General features: G+C 60.3%; 3 protein-coding genes across 4 annotated transcripts; all 3 read right to left on the bottom strand.

The window, feature by feature from the left end:
• Positions 1 to 865: 865 nt before the first annotated feature.
• Positions 866 to 6,018, bottom strand: FAM50A (family with sequence similarity 50 member A). The gene is made up of 13 exons (XM_008250296.5): positions 5,692 to 6,018; positions 4,553 to 4,637; positions 4,357 to 4,456; positions 4,064 to 4,209; positions 2,573 to 2,649; positions 2,412 to 2,478; positions 2,192 to 2,253; positions 1,938 to 2,014; positions 1,665 to 1,719; positions 1,521 to 1,569; positions 1,361 to 1,431; positions 1,161 to 1,271; positions 866 to 1,050 (listed from the first exon to the last, which is right to left on the bottom strand). The coding sequence occupies exons 1-13, from the start codon at positions 5,800 to 5,802 to the stop codon at positions 1,042 to 1,044; spliced, it is 1,020 nt and encodes a 339-aa protein (XP_008248518.1). The 5' UTR covers positions 5,803 to 6,018; the 3' UTR covers positions 866 to 1,041.
• A 1,385-nt stretch (positions 6,019 to 7,403) lies between these two features.
• Positions 7,404 to 12,992, bottom strand: GDI1 (GDP dissociation inhibitor 1). Its single transcript, NM_001171378.1, is given in 11 exon segments — positions 7,404 to 7,556; positions 7,646 to 7,700; positions 7,783 to 7,927; positions 8,246 to 8,417; positions 9,162 to 9,261; positions 10,073 to 10,204; positions 10,441 to 10,639; positions 11,114 to 11,248; positions 11,395 to 11,494; positions 11,629 to 11,736; positions 12,948 to 12,992. Coding segments are annotated over 11 exon segments (1,344 nt in total).
• A 690-nt stretch (positions 12,993 to 13,682) lies between these two features.
• ATP6AP1 (ATPase H+ transporting accessory protein 1) lies at positions 13,683 to 20,707 on the bottom strand. 2 transcript variants are annotated; one of them, XM_089323681.1, is made up of 10 exons: positions 20,531 to 20,707; positions 20,158 to 20,284; positions 17,753 to 17,827; positions 17,342 to 17,535; positions 16,755 to 16,795; positions 16,008 to 16,093; positions 15,621 to 15,859; positions 15,076 to 15,123; positions 14,753 to 14,875; positions 13,683 to 14,534 (listed from the first exon to the last, which is right to left on the bottom strand). In XM_089323681.1, exons 1-9 carry the CDS (start codon positions 20,689 to 20,691, stop codon positions 14,770 to 14,772), a joined length of 1,077 nt encoding a protein of 358 aa, XP_089179807.1. In that variant the 5' UTR covers positions 20,692 to 20,707; the 3' UTR covers positions 13,683 to 14,534; positions 14,753 to 14,769.
• Between the last annotated feature and the right edge of the window lie 265 nt (positions 20,708 to 20,972).

Below are 20,972 nucleotides of genomic sequence, written 5' to 3'. Positions count from 1 at the left end.
TGCAGCCTGGTCATCAGGGGCTTGTTTCCAGAAGCAGCAGGGCTGACGCTGGCTCCTTCAGAGACCACCCGCCAATGCGCAGGCCGCTGTCGGTGGCTTCTCAAAGGCAGGAAGGCGTTGGCATGAAGGAACGGGGACCCCTACGAGGCTCCTGGGACCCGCTAAAGGCCTGGCCTCCCCTACCTCTTCTCTCTTCCAAGTAACCCCAGACGGCCCCACCTCCAGCACAGGGCCAGGAACCTGAGACAGGGCCCAGCTGCCAGCCAGGCCTCCCCGGCCACGGCTGAATGGGACCCGGGGCTTCTGCCCAAGCAATGTCCACTGCCCACCCCTGCAATTCTGCACACTGGCTAGGGACGTGGGTCCAGACCGAGAGCTGAGGGCTTCCCCGCGGCTCACAGGCTGCCCCTCCTCTCTGCCTGACCACAGATGAGGGGAGGATGGCTTGCAGCAGCGAGCTGTCAGCTCACCTTCCTCAGCCCCCTCAGCCACGCCTCCCTGCCTCAGCTTACTCAAAACTTGGCAGAGGGAGGGGCCACAGCTTCTGGCCCTGGGGTCACAGAACACACCCCTCAAGCTGCTTCCTGCCCCTGGGCCGCACCTGCTCCGGACAGTGTGAGCAGGGCAGGCAGGCACGGCATCCAAGCAGCGGAGACCACCACTCCCCCTCCCGCCCTGCCAAGCACACGGTTTCTCCCTGGACGTGTACAAGCCATCCACCCCGAGAGACCGGAAGCAGGCCAGGGTGGCCGAGGCCTGGGGGAGCGGGGTGGGGGGGAGGTGACACTGCACGGTGCCCGGTGACGAAGTGCTGGGCTTACAGGTAGGTTTCACCGCGGGAGAGGAAGATGCCGCACAAACACACTTTCCCGCAGTGCACCTGCTCCAACTCTGACAAGTGCATTCTTTTTATTGTAAAAGAGAAAGGCAGGGGATGGCGCTGCCAGGGTTGGGGCAGCCAGACGTCCAGAGCCACGACGACACAGCGGCGCGCCCGGGGAGGCCGGAGGGGAGGCGAGACCACGCCGCCTCCCAGGATGCTCAGCGGATCTGGTGTGAGGATGAGGAGGGCACAGGGGCAGAGAAAGAGACGAGATGAGCCGGGCTGCCTGGCAGCTGCCCGCCTGGCAGCAGGGGGCCGTCCCCGCCTCCTCACTCACCGTGTACTTGTCCCACTTCTTCTCGGGGTCGTAGGGTTCCCAGCGGCTGGCGGGGAAGATATGCTTGTTTTTTTCATACCAGCTCCTCAGCACCACCTTGCCAGCATGGGACTGCGGAAGGAGACGGCCCTGCAGCTCTGCCCGGAGCCACGTGACCCGACACCTCCCGCCCTGCCCTTGGCTGCGGGCACCCAGCGCACCTCATCCTTCTCCACGGTGGCGTCACTGAGCAGCCGCACATCATCGTGAACGTCGAAGTTGAAGAGTGGCCCTGCAGGGGGACGACACAGCCCAACATCGCGCTGCCGCCCCGCCACGGCTGGGGCAAGACGCCGGCGGAGGCTGGGCGGGGGCACTCACCACTCTTTCCCCGGGCCTTGGTGACGATGAAATCATAGAAGCTGTGATGCTAGGAGCCAAGCACAAGGAAGGAAGTGCTGACGGCTGCCTGGCTCAGCCGCACCCACCCCTGTCACAGGCAGGCCCGGGGCCGGGGGCACTCACGTGGGGGATGATCAAGTCCTCCTTGATGTACATGAGCTGCTCCACGCCTGCCGACCTGAGGACGAGAGGCAGGAGGGGCTGGGCGCACAGACGGGGAGGGCGGAAGCAGCCAGCGAGGAGAGCTGAGCCCTCCCACCAAGCTCTCTCCGAGGGCAGGAAGGACGGCGGAGCCCGACCCTCGTCTTTGGGGCGCACAGTGCCCTCTGTGCCGCCTTCCTACGCAGGGAGCACTCGTGCGGGGCCTGCTGCCATGGGCATGCGCGCACTCCTCACCTGAGCTCACTGAAGTCTTTGCGAAGGATCTCGAGCGCCTTCTGTAGGAACTGCTGCATCGTGTTGCCCTTCTTCATCTGTGTGAGACGCCAGCAGTGAAACCAACACAGATGCCTACAGAGGGCTCTTGCCGGGGCAGAGGGGCAGAGGCCCAGGGCCCTCATTCCCCACCCCCACCGCTGCCCTCTGAATCCACAGGGGGCCTCCCAAAGCCTTCCCCCAAACCCGAGGGCCGCTGGGCCCACACTGCTCACCTTGACTGTCCGCCGGTGCCCGGAGCCATCCCAGTAACTGAAGGTGATCTCGATCTCCTCGCCTGCAAAGCACAGCTGCCCTTGGCCTCCACATCCGGGTGTCCCCGTGCGCCCGCCCCCGGGCTTCCTCGGGGCTCAGCCTGTGCTCCTGCTCCACCTCTCCGGATCCCAGGGCCCCCCGCCCGCCGGGCTGCACACCTCCAAGTCCGCGAGTGCTTACTTTTGATCTTCTCTTGCTTGGCTTCCCACTCTTGCCGCAACTCCTCCCGAAGCCGGTTCTCTTCCTCCTGAGGGAGCAAACCAGCAGAGCAGTGAGGGCCAGCGCTGGGGTCAGGGTCAGGGCCTGGGCCAACGGCAGAGCCAGGGCTCCGTGGCCTTTACCTCACGGTCTCGGTCAGGCAAGAAGCTTGTGTCAACATCTGGATTCTTCCCTAACTTCCTCTTCTTCGTGGTGACCTCTGGAGCAGAGAATGTCGGCATTGTTATATGAAAACACTGTGAGCTTGGGAGGACTTCCAACTTACAAACCAACAACGGACACTGCCCTCCCATCCCTGGGCCCCTTAAAATGAAACCCCCAGAGGGAGACAGGAGCCCATGAAGCAGTTTCCTAAAAGCTCTGTACAAGTACACGGTGAGGAGGCGGGCACGGTGGGCCTTCCCCTCCCAAGCTGCAGCTCCTGCCACACACGGGGCTGAGCCCCCGGCACCCAGCCAGCGCCGCCTGTTACCATGGCAGCATCTGCAATCCAGCCAGTTAAATACAACTTCTTACTGAAATTACACCTGGTTCTTGTTCTGTTTCATCATGCCTGCTAAAACATGCAAAATCAAAGCCGCAGGTGGCTGGCATGTTCTCCCTCCTGAAAGCCATGCAGTGCCACCCCCTGCCTTGGTTTCCTCTTGCCCTCTTCCCAGGCCTGGGAAGCGTGATCTTTGCCCCCTCTCCGCAATGAGATTTCCCGCATCCTTCAGGCCCACCTCCATCGTTCCCTCATGGGACACTCTGCCTGACCTGTGACTGCCACTAAGACAGGGACAGGGCCTGCAGGGCCCTTGGCCAGGCACCGAGCAGGTGTACAGTACACAGGGCTGCCTCCCTCCCCAGCCTTCCCAATTTGTACCTGATGGCCCCTAATTCTGGGGCCAAACCAGTAGCCACTGAATTTCAGCAGATATGTAAGATCAGGTGGAAACTATTCAACACTGAATTAACTACTAGGGGCCTCAGTCACATGGCAAGCGCTTGGGCCACCCGTGCCAAGCGGCTACCATCTCGGGCCATGCGAACACTTCCAACGTTGCAAGGTTGGACCAGCCAGCCTGGGCTTGAGACCATCCTGCGCAGCACTAGTGAAGAGCAGCTTCTGGAACATTCGGACTGGGTACCAGTCTGCTTCTGACACTGAGCCCACACTGAGCTGTAACAAAAGGTGCGGGGGGGCCAGCATGGTAGAGTAGCAGGTCAAGCCACTGGCCTGAAGTGCCGGCATCCCATATAGGTGCCAGTTCTAGTCCCAGCTGCTCCACTTCCGATCCAGCTCTCTGCTGTGGCCTGGGAAAGCAGTGGAAGATGGCCCAAGTGCTTGGGCCCCTGCAGCCACGTGGGAGACCCGGAAGACGCTCCTGGCTTCCACCTAGCCCAGCCCTGATCATTGAGGCCATCTGGGGAGTGAACTAGCAGATGGGAGACCTCTGTCCTTCCCTCTTTCAACATATATAAATGAATAAAATCTTCTACAAAAATTTTTAAAAATTAAAACCCAGTGCAGCCTGGGACCCGTGCGTTCCTCTCCTATGCCAAGAAGCCAGGAACCCAAGCCACCACTGTGGAAGGACGAGCCCACCCGCCTGCCCCGAGCCCACGCTCACCTTCCCTTTCCAGCTCCTCCTCGTACATGGCTGCCTCCTCTTCCTCCTCAGCCCCCTCCTCCTCTTCTTCCAGGGTGAAAGACAGGCTAGAGATCTTCCGCTTGGCCTCCTTCTTGCGCTCCTTCTCTCGCAGTTTCTCCAGCTTCCTATCAAGGGCACGCAGGCGTCACGTCCCATGTCCTCCCTTCCCTGACCCAGAGCCCCCTGTGCGAGACTGCGAGATGGGACCTCCCCAGCAGCCCAGGGGCCCACGGGCACGAGCTCCATAGCCAGGAGGTGCCGCGAGCACCCACAGCTGCAGCTCCTTCGACTGCTCCTTCTTGGCCAGCTGCTTCTCCCGCTCCTTCACCAGGGCCTCCTGCTTGGCCTTCATGTCATTCAGGGTCACCAGACCTGTGAGGCAAGGGGACATGGGGCGGGTCAGCCACTCGGGCCAGCAAACCAGTGGCCCCTGGGCTCCGGCGATGACGGCACATGCGCCCTGCTCACCCACGGTGCTGGACTTGAGCTCAGCCTCCACCGCATCGTAGTGCGCAGAGAACTTCTTGTCGATATTGGATTTCATTATGTTCTCCTGTCCGGGAGTGAGAGTGGCGATGAGCACCCGCGCCCGCGCCCCTGCCCCCGCCCCCCACCGGCTACTCCAGCTGGAAACAGCACGCTTTCAGGAACTGGGTGCTGGTCCTAGATCTGCCCCTCGAGTCACTACAATGTGACCCTGGAAAAGACATGTCCCCTTTCCTTTGTTGATGGAAGGGTCCATGAGGCTGGGGGTAATGTTCCCTGGGTAGCCTGGGACCACCTCACCTTTGGCTGTTTCTGTCTGTAGCCTTTAAGCTAAAGCTCCTGCAGCCCAGAAGAATGGTCAAGGAAGCCAGCCCCTTTGGGAGCGAGTTTTCTCCCTCCAGATTCCCGATGTTGCCAACAGCTTTACCACAAGGCCTCTTCCGTGCAGCCTCAGCCACTTGGTGCCACTGAGCCACCTCTGGGGTCTCCAAAAGATGTGGCCAGCAGAGAAATCTACTTTTAGCTTGCCAGACTGTCCCTGGGCACGCAGGCCTCTGCGACACTGGTTCCCCTGCTGACAGCCCACTCTCACTGGACACTTGCTGAAGTGTTGCTTGGACCACTAGCACCCGAAGGTTCGCCTTTGGTGAGCGAACAGGGCGCACAGAGGATCTGCAATGTGCCTCAATGGCCGGCGGGGAAGCCAAGCTTTGCGGGGCGCCCCCTGCAGCTCTACTGGGGAGAGGGTCTGCCCTTCCCAGTACCCATTGGGTCAGGGCAGGAACCTCGCCCCGAGAGCGGAGGGAATCGAGCCACAATGCGCTGTGCTTGGGAAGGGCCGTGGAGGCGCCCATCAACACAAACACAGAGGGTGACATCTCTCTGCTAGACTCTAGCTACAATCCAGCTAGCTCAAATCCTGGGCCCATTTTACAGATGAGACCCGCTGGCTCGCTTCCGGCTCCTGCTGGAGGTCGACAAGCAAGGGCCCCGCCCCGGCGCAGGGCCAGCCCTCCAAGAACTCGCAGCACGCCGCCCGGGGTTTCCCAGGGCCCCAGCGTCGCACGCGGCCGCCAGGGGGCCCCGGCGGCGCGCATGCTCCGAGGCGCCCCGGCCCGCACCTCTGCAATCCGCTGCTTCATCTGCTCCATCTGCTCGCGCTGCTTTTCTCGTTTCTTCATAAGGTGCATGGCGCGGCCCGCCTCGCTTGCGGCGCCCTTGTATTGAGCCATGGCGATGGCGGCGGCGACACTGACAACGGCCCGGCTGAGTCTCGGCGGTGGCAGTGGCAGTGGCGGTGGCGGTGGCGGTGGCGGTGGCGGTGGCGGTGGCGGTGGCGGCGGCGGCGGCGGCGGCGGCGGCGGAGGCGGAGGCAGAGGCAGCGGCGGCGCAGTCAGCTGACGCGTGACGTCAGTCACCAGGGACTGCGCGGGCGCCCTGCCCTGCCCCGCCCCGCGCCGCGCCGGCCCTCCAGGCACGTGACCGCCGCCCGCCCCGCCCCGCCCCGCCCCGCCCGCTTTCCGGGGCTAGGCCGGTTCCCAGCCTTGACTCCCATGCCTCATTGGCCTGGAGGTTGGGGGCCCCGGCTTCCTGCGCTTGCTTATTAACCCTGACTCCACGTTGGAACCCCCTGGTCACCCTATTTCCTCCACCTGCTTGCTGTGGACCTCTACCCAAGGACATAACCCCTAGTCCTCCTGCCTCCTCCCTGCCTGACGTGAGGCCTTGGTTGTACACGCTCCCCCTCACCTAATTGGCCATTGATCTGGAGACTGGCATCCCTGCTACCCTACCTGGGACTTTTGATTCCCATCCAAAGCGGGGCCCGAGTTCTCTCCCTCACCAGGCCTGAAGGTGGCAGTCCTGGTGCCAGCACTAACTCCCTGGAGGGCCCTGGGCAGATCAGTTGCATGTCAGCCTCCTCTGAAACGCCCTGATGAAGAATGTCAGCTTCCAGAGTCAGACCCCAACGCAGGGAGCCAAGGCCCTGCCAAGAACTACAGACGCAGGCACAGGTTTCAACACGGTTTTATTGGGAGGCTTTGTTTTCCGTGAAATACACTAGAGGTTGGGGAAGGGGACACATTCACTTCGCAAGGTAAGTAAGGGTTTCCCACCACTAAAGGAAAGGGGTGGGGCAGGGCACATGGGGTCGGGATCCATTTTCCCACCTCCTTCTGCTTTGCTCTCATTTCTTCTCTCTCTCAAGTACCAGAGAATGCAAACACAGACAAGAAACCAAAACAGAAGATCAAACTCCACCAGGGCCACACCTAAGCCTTCCCGGCTGCCCAGGCTAGGCCAGGACTGGGAGGGGCTGGGAGAGTTCACTGGACAGCCCCCAGGTTGCTCTAGGAGGATGCAGGCTCAGGTGGGGTGGGCTGCAGTTAATAAATTAGAATAAATTACGGGGAAAAGGAATGCAATTTTGTGCTGGGAGGGCCCCTTCTTTCCAACACACGAGAGTTGGTGGGGGGAGGCAGGGGGCATCTCCAAAGGCCACTACAGTAGGAGTAAGAGCGGTGGGGGCAGAAGCCAGCTTTTCCTCCATGTTCTTCCCAGACAGAGCAGAAGAATTAGGGGCGAGGGGAAGAGACACGCACGAAGAAAGGAACCGTCTTTTCCTAGGATAAGGAAGGGCCAAGGAAGAGATGCTATCCAACCCCCCATCTCCCAAACCATCGCTAAGGTTAAGGATTTGGTCAGTGAATCAATGAGGTGGGTAGTAGGAATGTGGTGGGGGAAGCAGAGATGCTGGAAACAGGGGTGCTGCCGCACATCTCCCTGGCCCTGCAGGACGCAGGAGGGGCGGCGGGGGCAGCAGGGGCAGCAGTCACTGGTCAGCTTCTCCAAAGACGTCGTTCTGTTTGCGCTTCATGTTCTCAAAGTCAAAGGCTGAGCCAGCCATGCGCTTGTAGATGTCCTTGATGTCATTGCAGGTTGTCTCAAAGTGTGTGGTGGCATCGTAGGAGCAGGAACAGAAAACCTGGCAACAGCCAGAGCCCAGGGCCTCAGGTGAGTTGGGCAGGGCGGCCGGGTGGGCGGCCGGGACTTGGGGCTGGGACAGGCACTTACCTGGCTCTCAGAACCATCATCAATGGGCTCGTACAAGTCACTGATAGCCACAAACCTGAGAGGCAGAGACAAGCCTCGCAACAGGCCCCGCCCTTCCTGGTCCTCCCCACCCCCTCGGGCTCCGTGCAACCCCTTACTTCTGGTCAATAGGCTCCAGCAGCTCCAGAGCTGGCTCAACCTCCTTTTCCGGCTCCGCAGTCTCCACTGTGGTGCTGGCAATGGCGATGTACTTGCCCTGCGCAGCCACGTTGTGTGCGTAGGAGATCATGCACACGTAGATGTCTGGCCGCGGGAAGTGCTCAGTTAGCACGGGCCAGAGTGAACACCATGCAAAGAGAAGGCGCCTAGGGGCTGCATGGGATCCTGGCCCACCTGATCCAATCACCCCGCCCCACACAATGGGCAGCATCCTGGCTGTCACCCTCCCAAGGAGAAAGAGTCCAAGCCACCCAATCCCTGGGGCCCCAAGTCGTGGGGACTGTCACGCGGCTCTCATTTCTGCTGTGGAGGGATCAGGTGGGGAGCCCCAAGGCTGACAGGGAGAGACGGAGCAAGCCCACAGAGAACACCCAGGAGGACGTCACGTGTGCCCCGGCCTACCTGACTTCCTGTTGACCTGGTTCTGGGGGATGATGATTTGGCAGGAATTGGCATCGTTGGTGTTCTTGATGGGGTGGCTGAGGATACAGATGATGCGGATAACCTGGCCAGCCTTCCGGACGCGGTCTGGGATGTAGCTGGGATCACAGATCAGCTGCTTGCAGCGGGCCACCTGTGAAGGCATCGGAGGGCTTTACCTCTGTCCGATCCCTGCCCTAAAACCTCGTGGGGCTGAGCCCACGCACGAGGCCAGGCAGCAGGCAGAGGCTCCACTCTCCTGGAACGCACAGCCACAGCCGGCAGGGCAGGCAGGTGAGTCCAGAAATGGGGTGAGCCCCGGCTGCAGGCACACTGTGATCAACAGTGCTTTCTGCACTACACACAGCTCGTGATCTTTGTGGCTTTTGTTTTTTTGGTTTTTCTTTTAAAGATTTGTTTATTTGAAAGACATAGTGACAGAAGGAAACACACACACACACACACACACACACACATCTTCCATCTCCTGGTTCCCTCCCCAAATGACAACAGCCAGGGCTGGGCCAGATCTAAACTAGGAGCCTGCAACTCCATGTAGCTCTCCCACGTGGGAGCAGGAGCCCAAGCACTTGGACCATCTTCCACTGCTTTCCCAAGCTATTAGTATGGAGGTGGCTCGGAAGTGGAGCAGCTGGGACTGGAACCAGTGCTCATAGGGGATGCCGACGTTGCAGCCAGTGGTTTAACCTGCTGCGCCACAGCACTGGCCCCAGTACACCACCTCTGAAGGGGACCTCCCGCCAACAGGAATGGCTTCTGGACCCCCAGTTCTCAGCTCTAAAGCCCTGGGGCTGAGGTGTGCAGCAGACCTGGCAGCAGAGGAGGTAGGCGAGCCCCGCCCTAACCACGATGGCCCCATGGCCTGGGGAAGGCTTACCTCTCCCTCAGACTTCACACCCACAACCTTGCCATTCTCCATGATGATGTCGTCCACAGGTTTGTTCAGCATGTATGTGCCCCCGTAGATGGCGCTCAATCTGTGGGAAGGGGAGAGAAGCTCAAGTGCCCCTCCCAGGAGAAATGGGGACCAAGTCTCCTGCACCGTGCCCTGCCACCACTGAGGTATAGAGGAGGCTTCCCCAGGCAGGCGGTGTCAGGACCCTCGGCAGTTTATCCCGGCCAGCACTGTGGGGTAGCGGGTAAAGCCACCACCTGTGACACCAGCACCCCATATGGGTGCCAGTTCAAGTCCTGGCTGCTCCACCTCTGATCCCTGCTAATGGCCTGAGAAAGCAGCAGGAGATGGCTCAAGTGCTTGGGCCCTTGAACCTTCATGGGAGACCTGGAACAAAGTCCTGGCTACTGGCTTTGGCCTGGCCCAGCCTTGGGCATGTGACCATCTGGGGAGTGAACCAGAGGATGGAAGATATCTATCTATCTATCTCTCTCTCTCTCTCTCTCTCTCTCTCTCTCTATATATATATATATATATATATATATATCTGCCTTTGGAATAAATAAATAAATCTTTTAAAAACGTCACATCCCATCTTACTGTGGTCTTTGGAACTCCATGCCTAGAATATCCTGCAAAGGGCTAGTGTGAGGGTGGCCTGAAGGACCAGCGCCACACAGAAAGAGGAGCCTGAGGGACCAGAACAAAGTCCAGCTCCCCACTAAGCGCAGACTCAAGGTTCCTGAGTCTGCCTCCCAGGGCTTTGTGCTGGGGCTGTGTCCCCATCTCAGATGTCAGAGTAGGAAATGCTGTGGAAATCCCCAAGGGAGGCATTGCTATTGTTGCTCTCAGTCCCACTTAGTCATCCCAACTACACAAAGCCACGTTCTCACCTTGCAAAGCCCTGGGGCAGCTCGCCCAGGCCGTAGAGTGGGTATAAGTATGGGCTCTTGCCATACCGGGCCAGGGACTCACTGTACAACTTGATACGGTTAATGGTCTCCAGACAGGGCTGGTCCAGGTAGCTGGGGGGACAGAGGTCAGGGAAGATGCTCCAACAGGCTCCCTGGCTCACCCCACCACCCCGAATGGCCCAGGGGAGCCGGGGGGTCAAGTGCAGGGGAGGGGCGGACAGGCAACAGGGGAGCCTATGGCTGAGTACGAGAAATGTGCAGGGTAGGCAGAGGGAGCAGTGGGCAGGTGTTGGGGAGGCAGGGTAAAGGCCGGGCAAGGGGACCGCGCCACACCAGCTTCCCCTCACTCATCAGTGCGGTAGAGTGCCAGCGCGTGGCCAGTGAAATCAATGACATCCTGGCCCAGGTCAAACTTCCGGTATACGTCACGCATGCTGGTAGTCTGGGGATCGACGCCCTCAAAGGTCTTGGGGTCATTCTCATCAAAGTTTGCCACAAACACCAGGAACTTGCGGAAGCGCCGTTTCTCAAACATGCCCATCAGATCTGAAGAAGGCGGCAAGGGGGGACCCTTTGCACTAGAATACAAAATTCTCCTTCCCGCCCCCCCCCCAACCCCACCCCCGTGGGCTGGCCGAGAAAGCTGGCATCCCGGCTCCCAGTGAGGTCTGTCACATGACCTTAGCGTAATCTACCTGTCTCGGCCTCGGTTTCCCCACCCATGTGAAGAGGGGGTTGGGCCGGGCACACTCTGAAGGCCCTCTTGGCTCCGACACTTAGAGATGTTCCAGGGCTCAAGCGGAGCCCCTGTCACAGGCTTCCGAAAAGGAGCACCCTCCACTCCTCTCTGCACGCGGATCGCCCTGCTAGCAAGCCGCTGTGAGGTGAGGCACGTGGCAGCAGCAGGAACAGAGCAAGGGCCATCTGCTACCTCACAGGGGATGCAGCCTCGGGCGTACAGTGGCCGGCTCCCGGTGTCTACCTTGCCACCCGCCCTGAGGTCGGGAGACCCACACTCACTGGAAGCCAAGGCCTCGGTCTCAGTGGATGGCACTTTGTAGATCTTGCCGCCTTTGTAGACAAAGCTGCCCTCCACCACCTTGAAGTCCAGGTAGCGAGTCACCTCCGTATACAGGAGCATCTTTACCAGCTGCCCTGTGGTGGGGACAACATCAGCACAGCTCCCTGCAGGAGCTCTGGCCAGCCTGGCGGGCCCTTGTCTGGAGCCCAACCCCCTCCGGTCCTTCCCAGTCACCACCGCGCCCCTAGGAAAACCGCAGCAGCTCCTCCATCTCCCTCACCATTGGCCATGAGGAATTTGGGGATCAGGTCAACGTTCCAGTCTCGGCCCCGGCCCATCGACTCAGGGGGCCCCTCCAGCAGCTGAAAACGCTTATATAACTGTAAGCAGGAGGGGGAGAGAGAGAGACACCTCAAGGACTGGCCCTCCCTCTCCCTGCCACCCGCTGCTGCTACACTATGGCTCCAGTGAGAGGTTTCCAAGGGCCCGGCCTGGGCCAGGCTGGCAGCCTTACCTCTTCCAGGGGAGTGATGGAGGAGCTCTCGCCCCCATAGTAGGGGTTCCGGTCCATGTGCAGCACCTTCTTCCCGTTCACAGACATGATACCAGACAGGATGCACTCCTAGGGGTGTGAGGACAGCCGGTGCGCTCCCACCTGCCCACTTCGCACCAGCAGCCCTGATCTGTTCTCCTCCCCAAGCCTGCCACAATGGACAGCTCCTTCCACGCCCCCAGCCTCCGCCGCCGCCGCCTTGCCTAACACTGGTGGCGATGGCTACATCCGCCCGTCTCTTTTTTTACCCTGCTAAGCAGAGGTGAACCAGAGAGAAATAATGAAGGAGTCGGGGGAGACAGAGTGTCCAGCAGACACAAGGACAGTCTCATGGCACCGACTGCCAAGAAAGTCCTCTATCAGTGCAGAGCCGCACAATCTGGCAGATAAGACACAATGAGGCACACAGCGGACCTGGCCAGGCCGCAGAGGGCGCCCAAAAGGGAAGTGAAGAAAGGCACTTGGACTCTCAGGCCCCACCCTCGGCTGCTCCGTCGTCAAAGGCCAGGAGCCCCTGACCCTAAGCCTTCCCCACCTGGGCTCAGGAGGGGCATCTGGGCCTGGCCTGAGGGAAATGTGTCTCTCAGGGGAGCGGGTGAACATGCTGTGGGGGAAGGGGGACGATGAACATTCTCCCTAGTCACTGTCACCAGCCCAAGGACAAAGGCTGCAGATATTGCTCAGCCTCAGGTCTCCATGGGAAACCAGGGTGGGGGAGCGGGAATGTGGTCACTGCCCTCGCTGTTAGTTATTCTGGAACATTCCCTGGCTCTTCTGATCCCAGAAGCAGCCAGGAACACAGGACGAGGCCCCAACCTGGCAAGGCCCCCTAACCCCAGGTCCTCGTACTTCACCCCTACTAAGATTAGTATAAGTTGGGGGGGCACAATACTAGGAAGGTGATGGGTGGGGGCGATGGGTGGGGACTGGATGGGAGGGACTGGGGGGCATCAGGCCGAGTGGGGGATACGTTTTCCGGCCCAGCAGGGCAGGGTAGGGAAGATGGGAGAGGCCGGGAGTCGGCACCAGGGAGTCAAGGGAGCAGCCAGGAGACCCCGCTTCGAGGTCATGGCAGCGAGCAGAGAAGACGTCGCGAGGCCAAGGGGGCTGGGGAGTGGGGAAAGAGAAGGCAGTGGGGTGGGTACGGGGCTGGCGTTTCGGGGACCCAAGGGCAGAGGATAGGAATGATGGGAGGATGGGTTTGGCGGCCAGCGGCTGCATCATCGCAGGGATTCGGGAAGGCACGAAGCGGAGGCGCAGGCGCCCGAGGCCACACTTACGGTGAGGCCGGTCCCCAGCACGATCACATCGTATTCCTCGTCCATGGTCAGGCCTTGGTACCAGCGCCCGCTCGGCTCCTCCTCCCGTTTCACCACAGCAGCAGCCGCCGCCGCCGCCGCCGCCGCCGCACTGGACCAAAGATGGCGGCACTTCGAACGCCGCCTGACCCCTCCGCCGCGTCAAAAAGTCCCAACACTTCCCCAGGCCCCACCACGCCTAGCAGTGATCACCGCTTCCCTGGCTTGCCTCCTAAGAGGGTTGCCGGTACTCGGGCCCTAGCACCAGTGCGGCTCTGCCGGCGTCGCCGTTTGCCAAGGACCCAGAGGAAGCTAGGCGGGGCGGTCCGATGACCGGTACTGCGGTCCGAGAGGGATCCGTGCGCGGGAGCCGCGCGCGCCCCGCCCCGCCCCGCCCCCCGGGAGGCTCCGCGCGGCCCCGCGGGCCGGGCACGCGCTGCTGCAGCAGCCGGGGGCGGCCCCCTCACGACGCTGAAGCTGCCATTGTCGCGGCGACCGCTGTCCCGACCACTCCTTCCCTACCTTAACCGGTTAGGGGCCCAGTTTGCTAAAAGAGTCCCTGGCGGGCCCTGGCTCCTGGATTTTGGCCTGGCTGGGATACATCTAGGGCCACCTCCCCCCCTCCCCGCACCCGCCCGCCCTCCTGCCCTCCTCCCATCCCTCAGTCCAACGCTTTCCTCATTTCTAGTCCAGAAACGAATGACAAGAGGCCCAACGTGTGGCGACCCATCTTTATTTTATTAGGAAGGAGACAATGGAGCATGCCAGGCTCCTGCCAGGCGCTCCTGAAACACAGTGGTCACGCCCAGCCCACCTGTCATGGAGGTTCCTTCCTCCTGAAGTCACAGAAATAAACCCCAGCACAGTGTTGATTGTTAACACAACATCACCAGGATACAACAACGACAGCCAAGCGGGACACAGAAGTGGTCACTTCCACATTCTGCCAACCTCGGGCAACCTGAAGCTCTTGGCTGCTGTAGGGAGCCCCATAAAGCTGGGGGAGGGAGAACTTGCTACACAAAAGCGCTATGTACAGCCAGAGCTTATGGTAGATAGAGAAGAATAAATAAGGGGAGGAGAAAGGGGACCCTAGAACTAATGCCCCTGTGCTTTCCCATGGCTGACCCGGGAGACAGGCCTAAAATCTATGCAGAATATCTACACCTTGTCAGGAGGGCTGGGAGAAGCCTCGGGGAAGCCCCTCCGCAGGCTGATGAGGGAGTGAGACAGGCTGAGGGGAGCTGGGGGTTCATGCTATGGTAGCAAGAGGGGGTCCTTGGGTGCCATGTACCATAAGGTGGGAAAATGACAACCTGGACACCATCACAACCACAACCCCTCCCCCCTGGCACGGGGTCACACGATCTGGGTCAGAGAGATGGCAGGGCCCTTGTGGTCATCAAAGCGATCCATGGTCTTGAGGCTGAGGATCATGTGCAGGCCGTAGGTGAAGATGAAGAGCATGAAAAGGGAGGTGAGCAGCCCCATCCAGATGCCCGGAGAGAAGAAGCCGGCACAGTCGCTGGCGTAGGAGAACTGCTCACCGCTCACGTTGAAAGCCTGAATCTGGAGGACACACAGACACAGGTCATCAGGGATGAGGTGGCTACACACGGATGGGGGACTCAACAAGAGCTGGGCTCCGGGACACAGCAGACAGCCCATATCCCACGGCCAGGGCGGCGCAGGAAACGGAACCCCAACCACGTGCCCGAGCCCCAGTGAAGCTAAGGCTTTCTGTAGGCCCCCCAGGCCGGCAGCCTGGGCCCCTCCCTGCTGCAAACCTGGAAGTCGTGCAGAGTCATCTGCCACAGGGAGGGCTGCGTGCGGGCCACCAGGAGGCTGCCGTCCTGGGCCAGACTGCTGACATACTCGCAGTGGAAGGAGTAGATGCTGGGCCCCGTGACCTGGGAGGCGTTGAAGTAGACGACGGAGCCGTTGCTATGGATTTCCAGGCGCTCCATGGTAAACCAGTGCCGGGCAGACACTGGGTAGAAGCGGTTAGCCAGAACGAACCTGGCAGAGGCGGCAGCGGTGTGAGGCGAGCAGGGAGGCCTGCGTGCACAACAGCCCCCCACCCCGTACCTCAGCTGTCCCCAGGACTCACTTGAATGTCACCGTGGTCCCAAAGAGATGGTCGTAGGTCAATGAGAGCCTGTGGGGCCAGAGTCAGAGAGGTAGGCTCCTCAGGTCTGCCCCAGGGCCTCACAAGGCTACCTCCCCACCCGACAGCTGAGGAAACGGAGACTCCAGTCCTATTCCGAGTCAGGAAGCCCCCCACCTCCTTCCTCTGGCTCCCCTGAGCCTACCAGCCTTCCTTTCAGCCCCCTCTTAGGGTCACTGAAGTGCTTGGGTTGGGCTGTGGGCACGACAGGAAATGGGAGGATCTGGGAGCCCACTTGCAGTCCTAGGGGTGGTGCCAAGGGGCGCAGCCAGGATCGACTGTGAGGTGTTAACAACTGGGGCCCAACCAAGGAGCATGGGGAGGCAGAACCCTGAGGCACCCCCCTCCTGGGCAACCCCTCACGAGACCAGCTGCAGCTGCACGGTGCCCACACCCACCAAGACCCCGCCTCCCCACCCTCGTCTTCTGACCCTCAGTAGCAGGAAGCACATCTGGTGGCATGGTCCTCCCCAGCCCGGTGCCCTTACCCGGCAATGGAGTCACTCCAGAAGGAACCAGTCAGGTTGAGCTCCTGTACCCCGAAGGTGAGGGGTGTCAGGTCTTCCCACTGGTCCTTGTAGGCCACAGAGAAGTTCTGAGCCCAGAACAGGATCCGGGGGACAGTGGTATTGTAACTTACAGGGGGGTGGATCACAGTGGACACTGGCTGTTTTTGTAGCAGCTGGCGACCTAGTCCCCCAGCCACCATGGCTACATCACGGGCCACCTGCAGAAACACCCAACAAGCTCCTCAACGGCCCAGGACAAGCCCCAGCCCACCATCACATCCTCCCTCCTCTCCCCACCCGGCATCCCTGTGCACCGTGGGCAAGTCCCAGGGCTCAGAGGCGGCCTCCTGCCAGAGGGCCACGTACCCTGGAAGGGCGGACAGCTGTGAGGGCTGCCGTATACGGGACATCCTCAGACTGGAGGGTGCTTAGCACCTGCCCGATGACCTCATCTGAAGGGTGACGGGAAAGCAGAAAACAGGGTCACATTTAGAGATACAGCCCCACTGTCTGCTTTGCAAACCTCCTAGACCGCTTGGAAGCATGGCTTCCATCTCTACTGAGGATCCCGAAGATCAGCCATTTCTCATCCCACCCCTCTCCCCGGCTCCCCCAGAACAACAGTGGCCTCTGTCCTCAACTCCCTAATGCCAAGCCCTACCTGAGTGAAAGGAGAAAATACAGACATACACAAAAGTCCTCCTCAGTCCCTGCAACCCATGTGGGAGACCCACCTTGAATTCTGGACTCCTGGCTTCAGCCTGGCCCAGCCCCTGCTGTTTTGGGCATTTGAAGAGTGAGCTGGTGGATGGGAGACCTCTCTCTCTGTCTACCTCTGTCTCACCCTGTGTCTCTCTTCCTTTCAAACACAAGTAGACATTCTTTCACAACAGGAGAAGCTGGCTTTCTGGGCTCTAGCACGGGGGGTCCCTAAGCATTCTGCCAGCTCTGCCAGGTCTGGGAGCCAGTGTGTCCCTGCTCAGTTGTCAGCTGCTCCAGGAAGCAGGTGGGCCACTCCGGGCATCAGCAGGGGCCAAGGAGCCGCGACTCAGCGCTTTGCCGTGCTGGCCCAAGGGCGGGATGAGGCTGTGCATCCTCCCTGCCCCCACTCACCATTGCCTGTGAGGACTTCCCTGGGTGCCATCAGACCAGAGCTATGGGAGGGAGAGAGAGAGGGGGAGAGAGAGAGAGAGAGAGAGAGAGAGAGAGAGAGTCAGAGCCCTGCAGGGGGCCTCCCTCAAGTCCTACCTGCGGCCCTCCCACTTCCCCTCCAGCTTCTCCCTGCAGCTGGCCCTGCTCATAGCCTGCGCACTGCAGCAGGGGCCCTGGAACCCATGCCGTGGACTGGCGCAGTTCCACACCTTTGCTTTACCTCAGCTCCCCTACCTGGGATCCAGTCCCCCTTCTTCCCATGTCTCACAGTCACGTTCAAGCTCCTGCCACCTGCTCTGAAAACAGGCCTTGGCTAGGCCAGGAGGGGCTCCTCAAGTAGGGCCCATGTCTGTCTCATCTCCAGAGGCCCCACGGGCTTAGCTCAGGGCCTCGTGTGTCACAGCCTGGCAGGAGGCACTTGCCACCACTGCTTGTTACACAGGGCACCTTCCGGGAGGGTTTGGTTGACCTGTGCCACCAGACCCAGAGCCCAGGGTCTCATCCCTCTCTGGGCCCCAAGGCTGGGGGCTGGGCCTCCCAGGCCATACCTGGTCGTGTAGGGTAGGCGGATGAGCAGCAGGGCGGGGAGGCTGGCATTGAGCTTCAGCTCCCGCAGGGTGGCCAGGTCCACGTGCAGGGGGCTGGCCCCAAGCTTCTCCTGAAGGTAGGTGGTCAGAGTGCTGACTGCGTACCAGTCCACGGCGGGGAGCACCAGTGAGGAAGGGGCCAGGTCCAGGGCATTCTGGAGGCAGGGGAGAGGCCGAAGTCTGAGGCGTCAGGGGGCTGGGGGCCAAGCCACGCTCTCTGGTTCCAGGTCAGAAAGCTTCTGCACACCCTGTGCCCTTGATGCTCAGCCCCCAGGCCTTCTGCCCCTGAAGTCAATCTGAATCTCGGTTTCCATGTGCTGGGGCGGGGGCGCAGGAGAGCCCCAAGGCCGGGGGCTGGGAAGAGGAGCTCACCTCCAGGTTAGAGAAGGCGCTGTCCTGCTTGTTTCCAAACACACCGCCATGTGCCGTGAAGTCCTCGACGCTCAGCTGACAGGGAAGCAGGAGGCACGCGTCAGGGCTGTGCGACAAGGGCTCGGGGCTGTGCACTCTCAGCGCCGGCCGAGTCTCCCAGGCACAACTGCACCTGCGGCCTATGGCACTGGGTGGGGGCGGGGGTGGGGCCGAAGGCTTGCTCTCGTCCCTCCAGCACCCTTGGCCAGGCGAGAAGATGCGGAAGGCAGTCACAGGGCTGGGAGGTCAGCGGTCAGGTGACTTGTGCTAACCTCGGGAGTAGCAGTCAGCCACCTCGACTGCAGACAAGAGGAACTGGGGAGGGGAAGGGGAAGCTGGGGGCAGGGAGGCGCAGCCAAGCACACTCATCACATGCCTCCCCCAAGATGGAAGCCAGGGGAAAGGAGAGCGGTTTTAGCTCGGAGTCAAGGATCCTGGAACCTGCTGGACGAAGCACCGAAGCCTCAAGTGCATCTGTCCTTCCAGCCCTGCCCTCCAGTCCAGTCCCCAGCTCCCCCTGGCTGTTTGCAGTCAGGCCCAGGGCTGGTGATCGTAATCAGTCTCACTGTTTAGTATACACACTGCCCAGCCTCCAGTCTACAAGGACCTTCCCCGAGCTAGCCACCTAGAACCCTGGCTGCGGCCAGTGCGCTTTCTCCAATCCAGAGATCGGACCGCTACCTATTCTACATGGCCCACTGCTTTGTGCCCCATTTACAACGGTGGGCACCGCCCCTCCCCATGCAATACACCGTGCCACCTCACAGCCTGGCTACACTCTGGCACCTACAGTTTCCCTGTCAGGAATATCTTTCCCCCGCAGACACATGGCTTCCTCCTTCCTTCCACTGAGGACTCTACTCAGATATCACCTACTCTTTGAGGCCATGCCTGATCATGGATTTTGAAAACATGCCCCCAGGGGCCAGCGTTGTGGTGTAGTGGGTAAAGCCACCGCCTGTGACACCAGCATCCCATGGGCACCAGTTCAAGTCCCAGTTGCTCTATTTCTGATCCAGCTCCCTGTTAATGTGCCTGGGAAAAGCAGCAGAGGATGACCCAAGTCCTTGGGTCCCTGCACCCACGTGGGAGACCTGGACGAAAGCTCTTGACTCCTGGCTTCAGCCTGGCCCAGCTCCAGTCATTGCAGTCATTTAGGGAGTGAACCAAAATATGGAAGACTTCTCTCTCGAAATAAGTCTTTTTTAAAATTTTGCCTTCAAAATTAACTACTATAGTAGCCATCTGGGGATTGAACCAGTGGATGGAAGACCTGTGTGTGTGTGTGTGTGTGTGTGTGTCCTTCTCACTCTGTAACTCTGTCTTTGAAATAAATAAGCTAATTGGAAAAAAGGACTGTAGCCGTGACATATTATATACCAACTTGGGACTTACTAGTTGCCCCGACGAGGATGTCAGCTTCATGAGGGGAGGGACTTGGATTAGTCTGCCTACTGCAACACCCCCAACACTTGACGATACTTGGCACACAGCAAGACATTCCGCATTTGGCAACTGAGTGAGTGGACAAATGCCCCACGGCTCCGCAGATGTAGAACTCTCATTTACAAAGATCATTTCATGTGTCCAAAGGCTGGCGAGTGGTAAAACTAGGACTGCATTTTAGTCTGACTACGTTATTTACCACCTCCTGGCAGGCACACAGGCCAGCATGACCACCACCACTCGCCCACACAGCAATGGGGTGAGGCTGCAAGGTGAATGAGCCATACAGGGCCCCGACAAGGAAGGGACAAGTTGAGGCTTGACAGTTGTCCAAATGCCACTGCTGTGCTGCCCTAAAATCTTCTCCTGCTTGGAAAAGAGGCAAACCAGCTGCTTACGTTCGGAAACTGGGGAGAAGTCTAACAGCCTCACGCTGGGACCAGTGTGTTCTCTGTAAAGCAGGGAGCTTCAGCAAATCACTGAACCTCGACAAACCTTAGTTTCCTTGGCTTAGCACGGTGCCTATGAAACACTAAATGAGTGATGGCTTTCCTGTTACTTTATCACCATCATTACAGTTAGAATGAGGAACCTACCCTCCCTTAGCCATGTGACCTTGGGCTTCTCGCAGCACCAGTGCTCTCATCCATTACCAGGGATGGTAATCCCCACCACCTAGAGCATGGCAGATAACATCTAAAGTGCTTGCTACTTGGTAAGTATCTGGCCTCTGACCCCTTGCTGCCTCCATTCAAGTCGGTGCTGTTTCTCTGGCTCCAGCCATTCCCATACAAGCCTCTCCTACAGGCCTTCCGAGGAGACCAGCCACGCCTCCCTCCAGTTGGGACAAGGTCACCCAAGTGTTCCTTTGGGAAATGGGCATCATTGTCTTGGGGCAGAGCAGACTGCAGCCAGCACACCTTGTCCTGCAGGAACAACAGCACATTCCGGGGGCCCAGTTCCAGGGCGGGGTCTAAGTAGGTAGACAGCTGCATGTCGCTGGTGATGTGGCCCTCGTGAGTGTCGGCCGCGGGAGCCCACAAGTCCCTGGTAGGGGACACAAAAGGTGCTGTCATGCGGGGGCGCATGGCTTGAGATTACCAAGCCCACGGGCGCCCTGTTTGATGCGCAGGGCGCAGACTGTGTCGCCGAACGACATGCTGCGAGCCCTTGAGCGAAGGACAGTCCCCCTCTGGACCTCGCCGCCCCTCGCAGATGACAGCCCCGAATTCAGCCGAGGGCGCCTCAACCGCCGCGGCGCGCAGCGAAGCCCACCCGGCCCGGCCTGCTCACCGGTCACTCGACCACAGCACCAGCGGCACCTGCTGCTCTGCCGCCGTCACCACCGCCACCAGCAACAGTAACAGCGGCAGCCATGGCACCCGCCACGGCGCCGGGACTCGCAGCGTCTCCGTCCGCATTCGGGCCGCCGCCGTAGCCGCTGCCGCCATCATAGCCTCAGCCTCCAGTGCCTGGAAGACTGCGGCCACCGCGGATCAGGTGACTGGTGCTCCCGCCGGAGCTCCGCCCCGTGCCGCCATTGGCCTGGGCCTACGCCTTCTCGCCACAGCCGCACGTGATTGGGCCAAGCACATGCCACTCGCAGCCACTCCTTTTCACTGGTTGGCTGTACGTGTCTCCAGGCGCGTAAGCCCTGAGTGGGAAAGGAGGCGGGACAAGCTCGACCCGCTCTGGCCCGGGCGGGGCAGAATGGCTGTAAAGACTCTCACTTGTA

This window comes from Oryctolagus cuniculus, chromosome X (assembly GCF_051225735.1).
Source record: "Oryctolagus cuniculus isolate XC-2025 breed Fujian yellow rabbit chromosome X, ASM5122573v1, whole genome shotgun sequence".
NCBI lineage: Eukaryota > Metazoa > Chordata > Mammalia > Lagomorpha > Leporidae > Oryctolagus > Oryctolagus cuniculus.
This window is presented reverse-complemented; position numbering and strand designations above follow the sequence as displayed.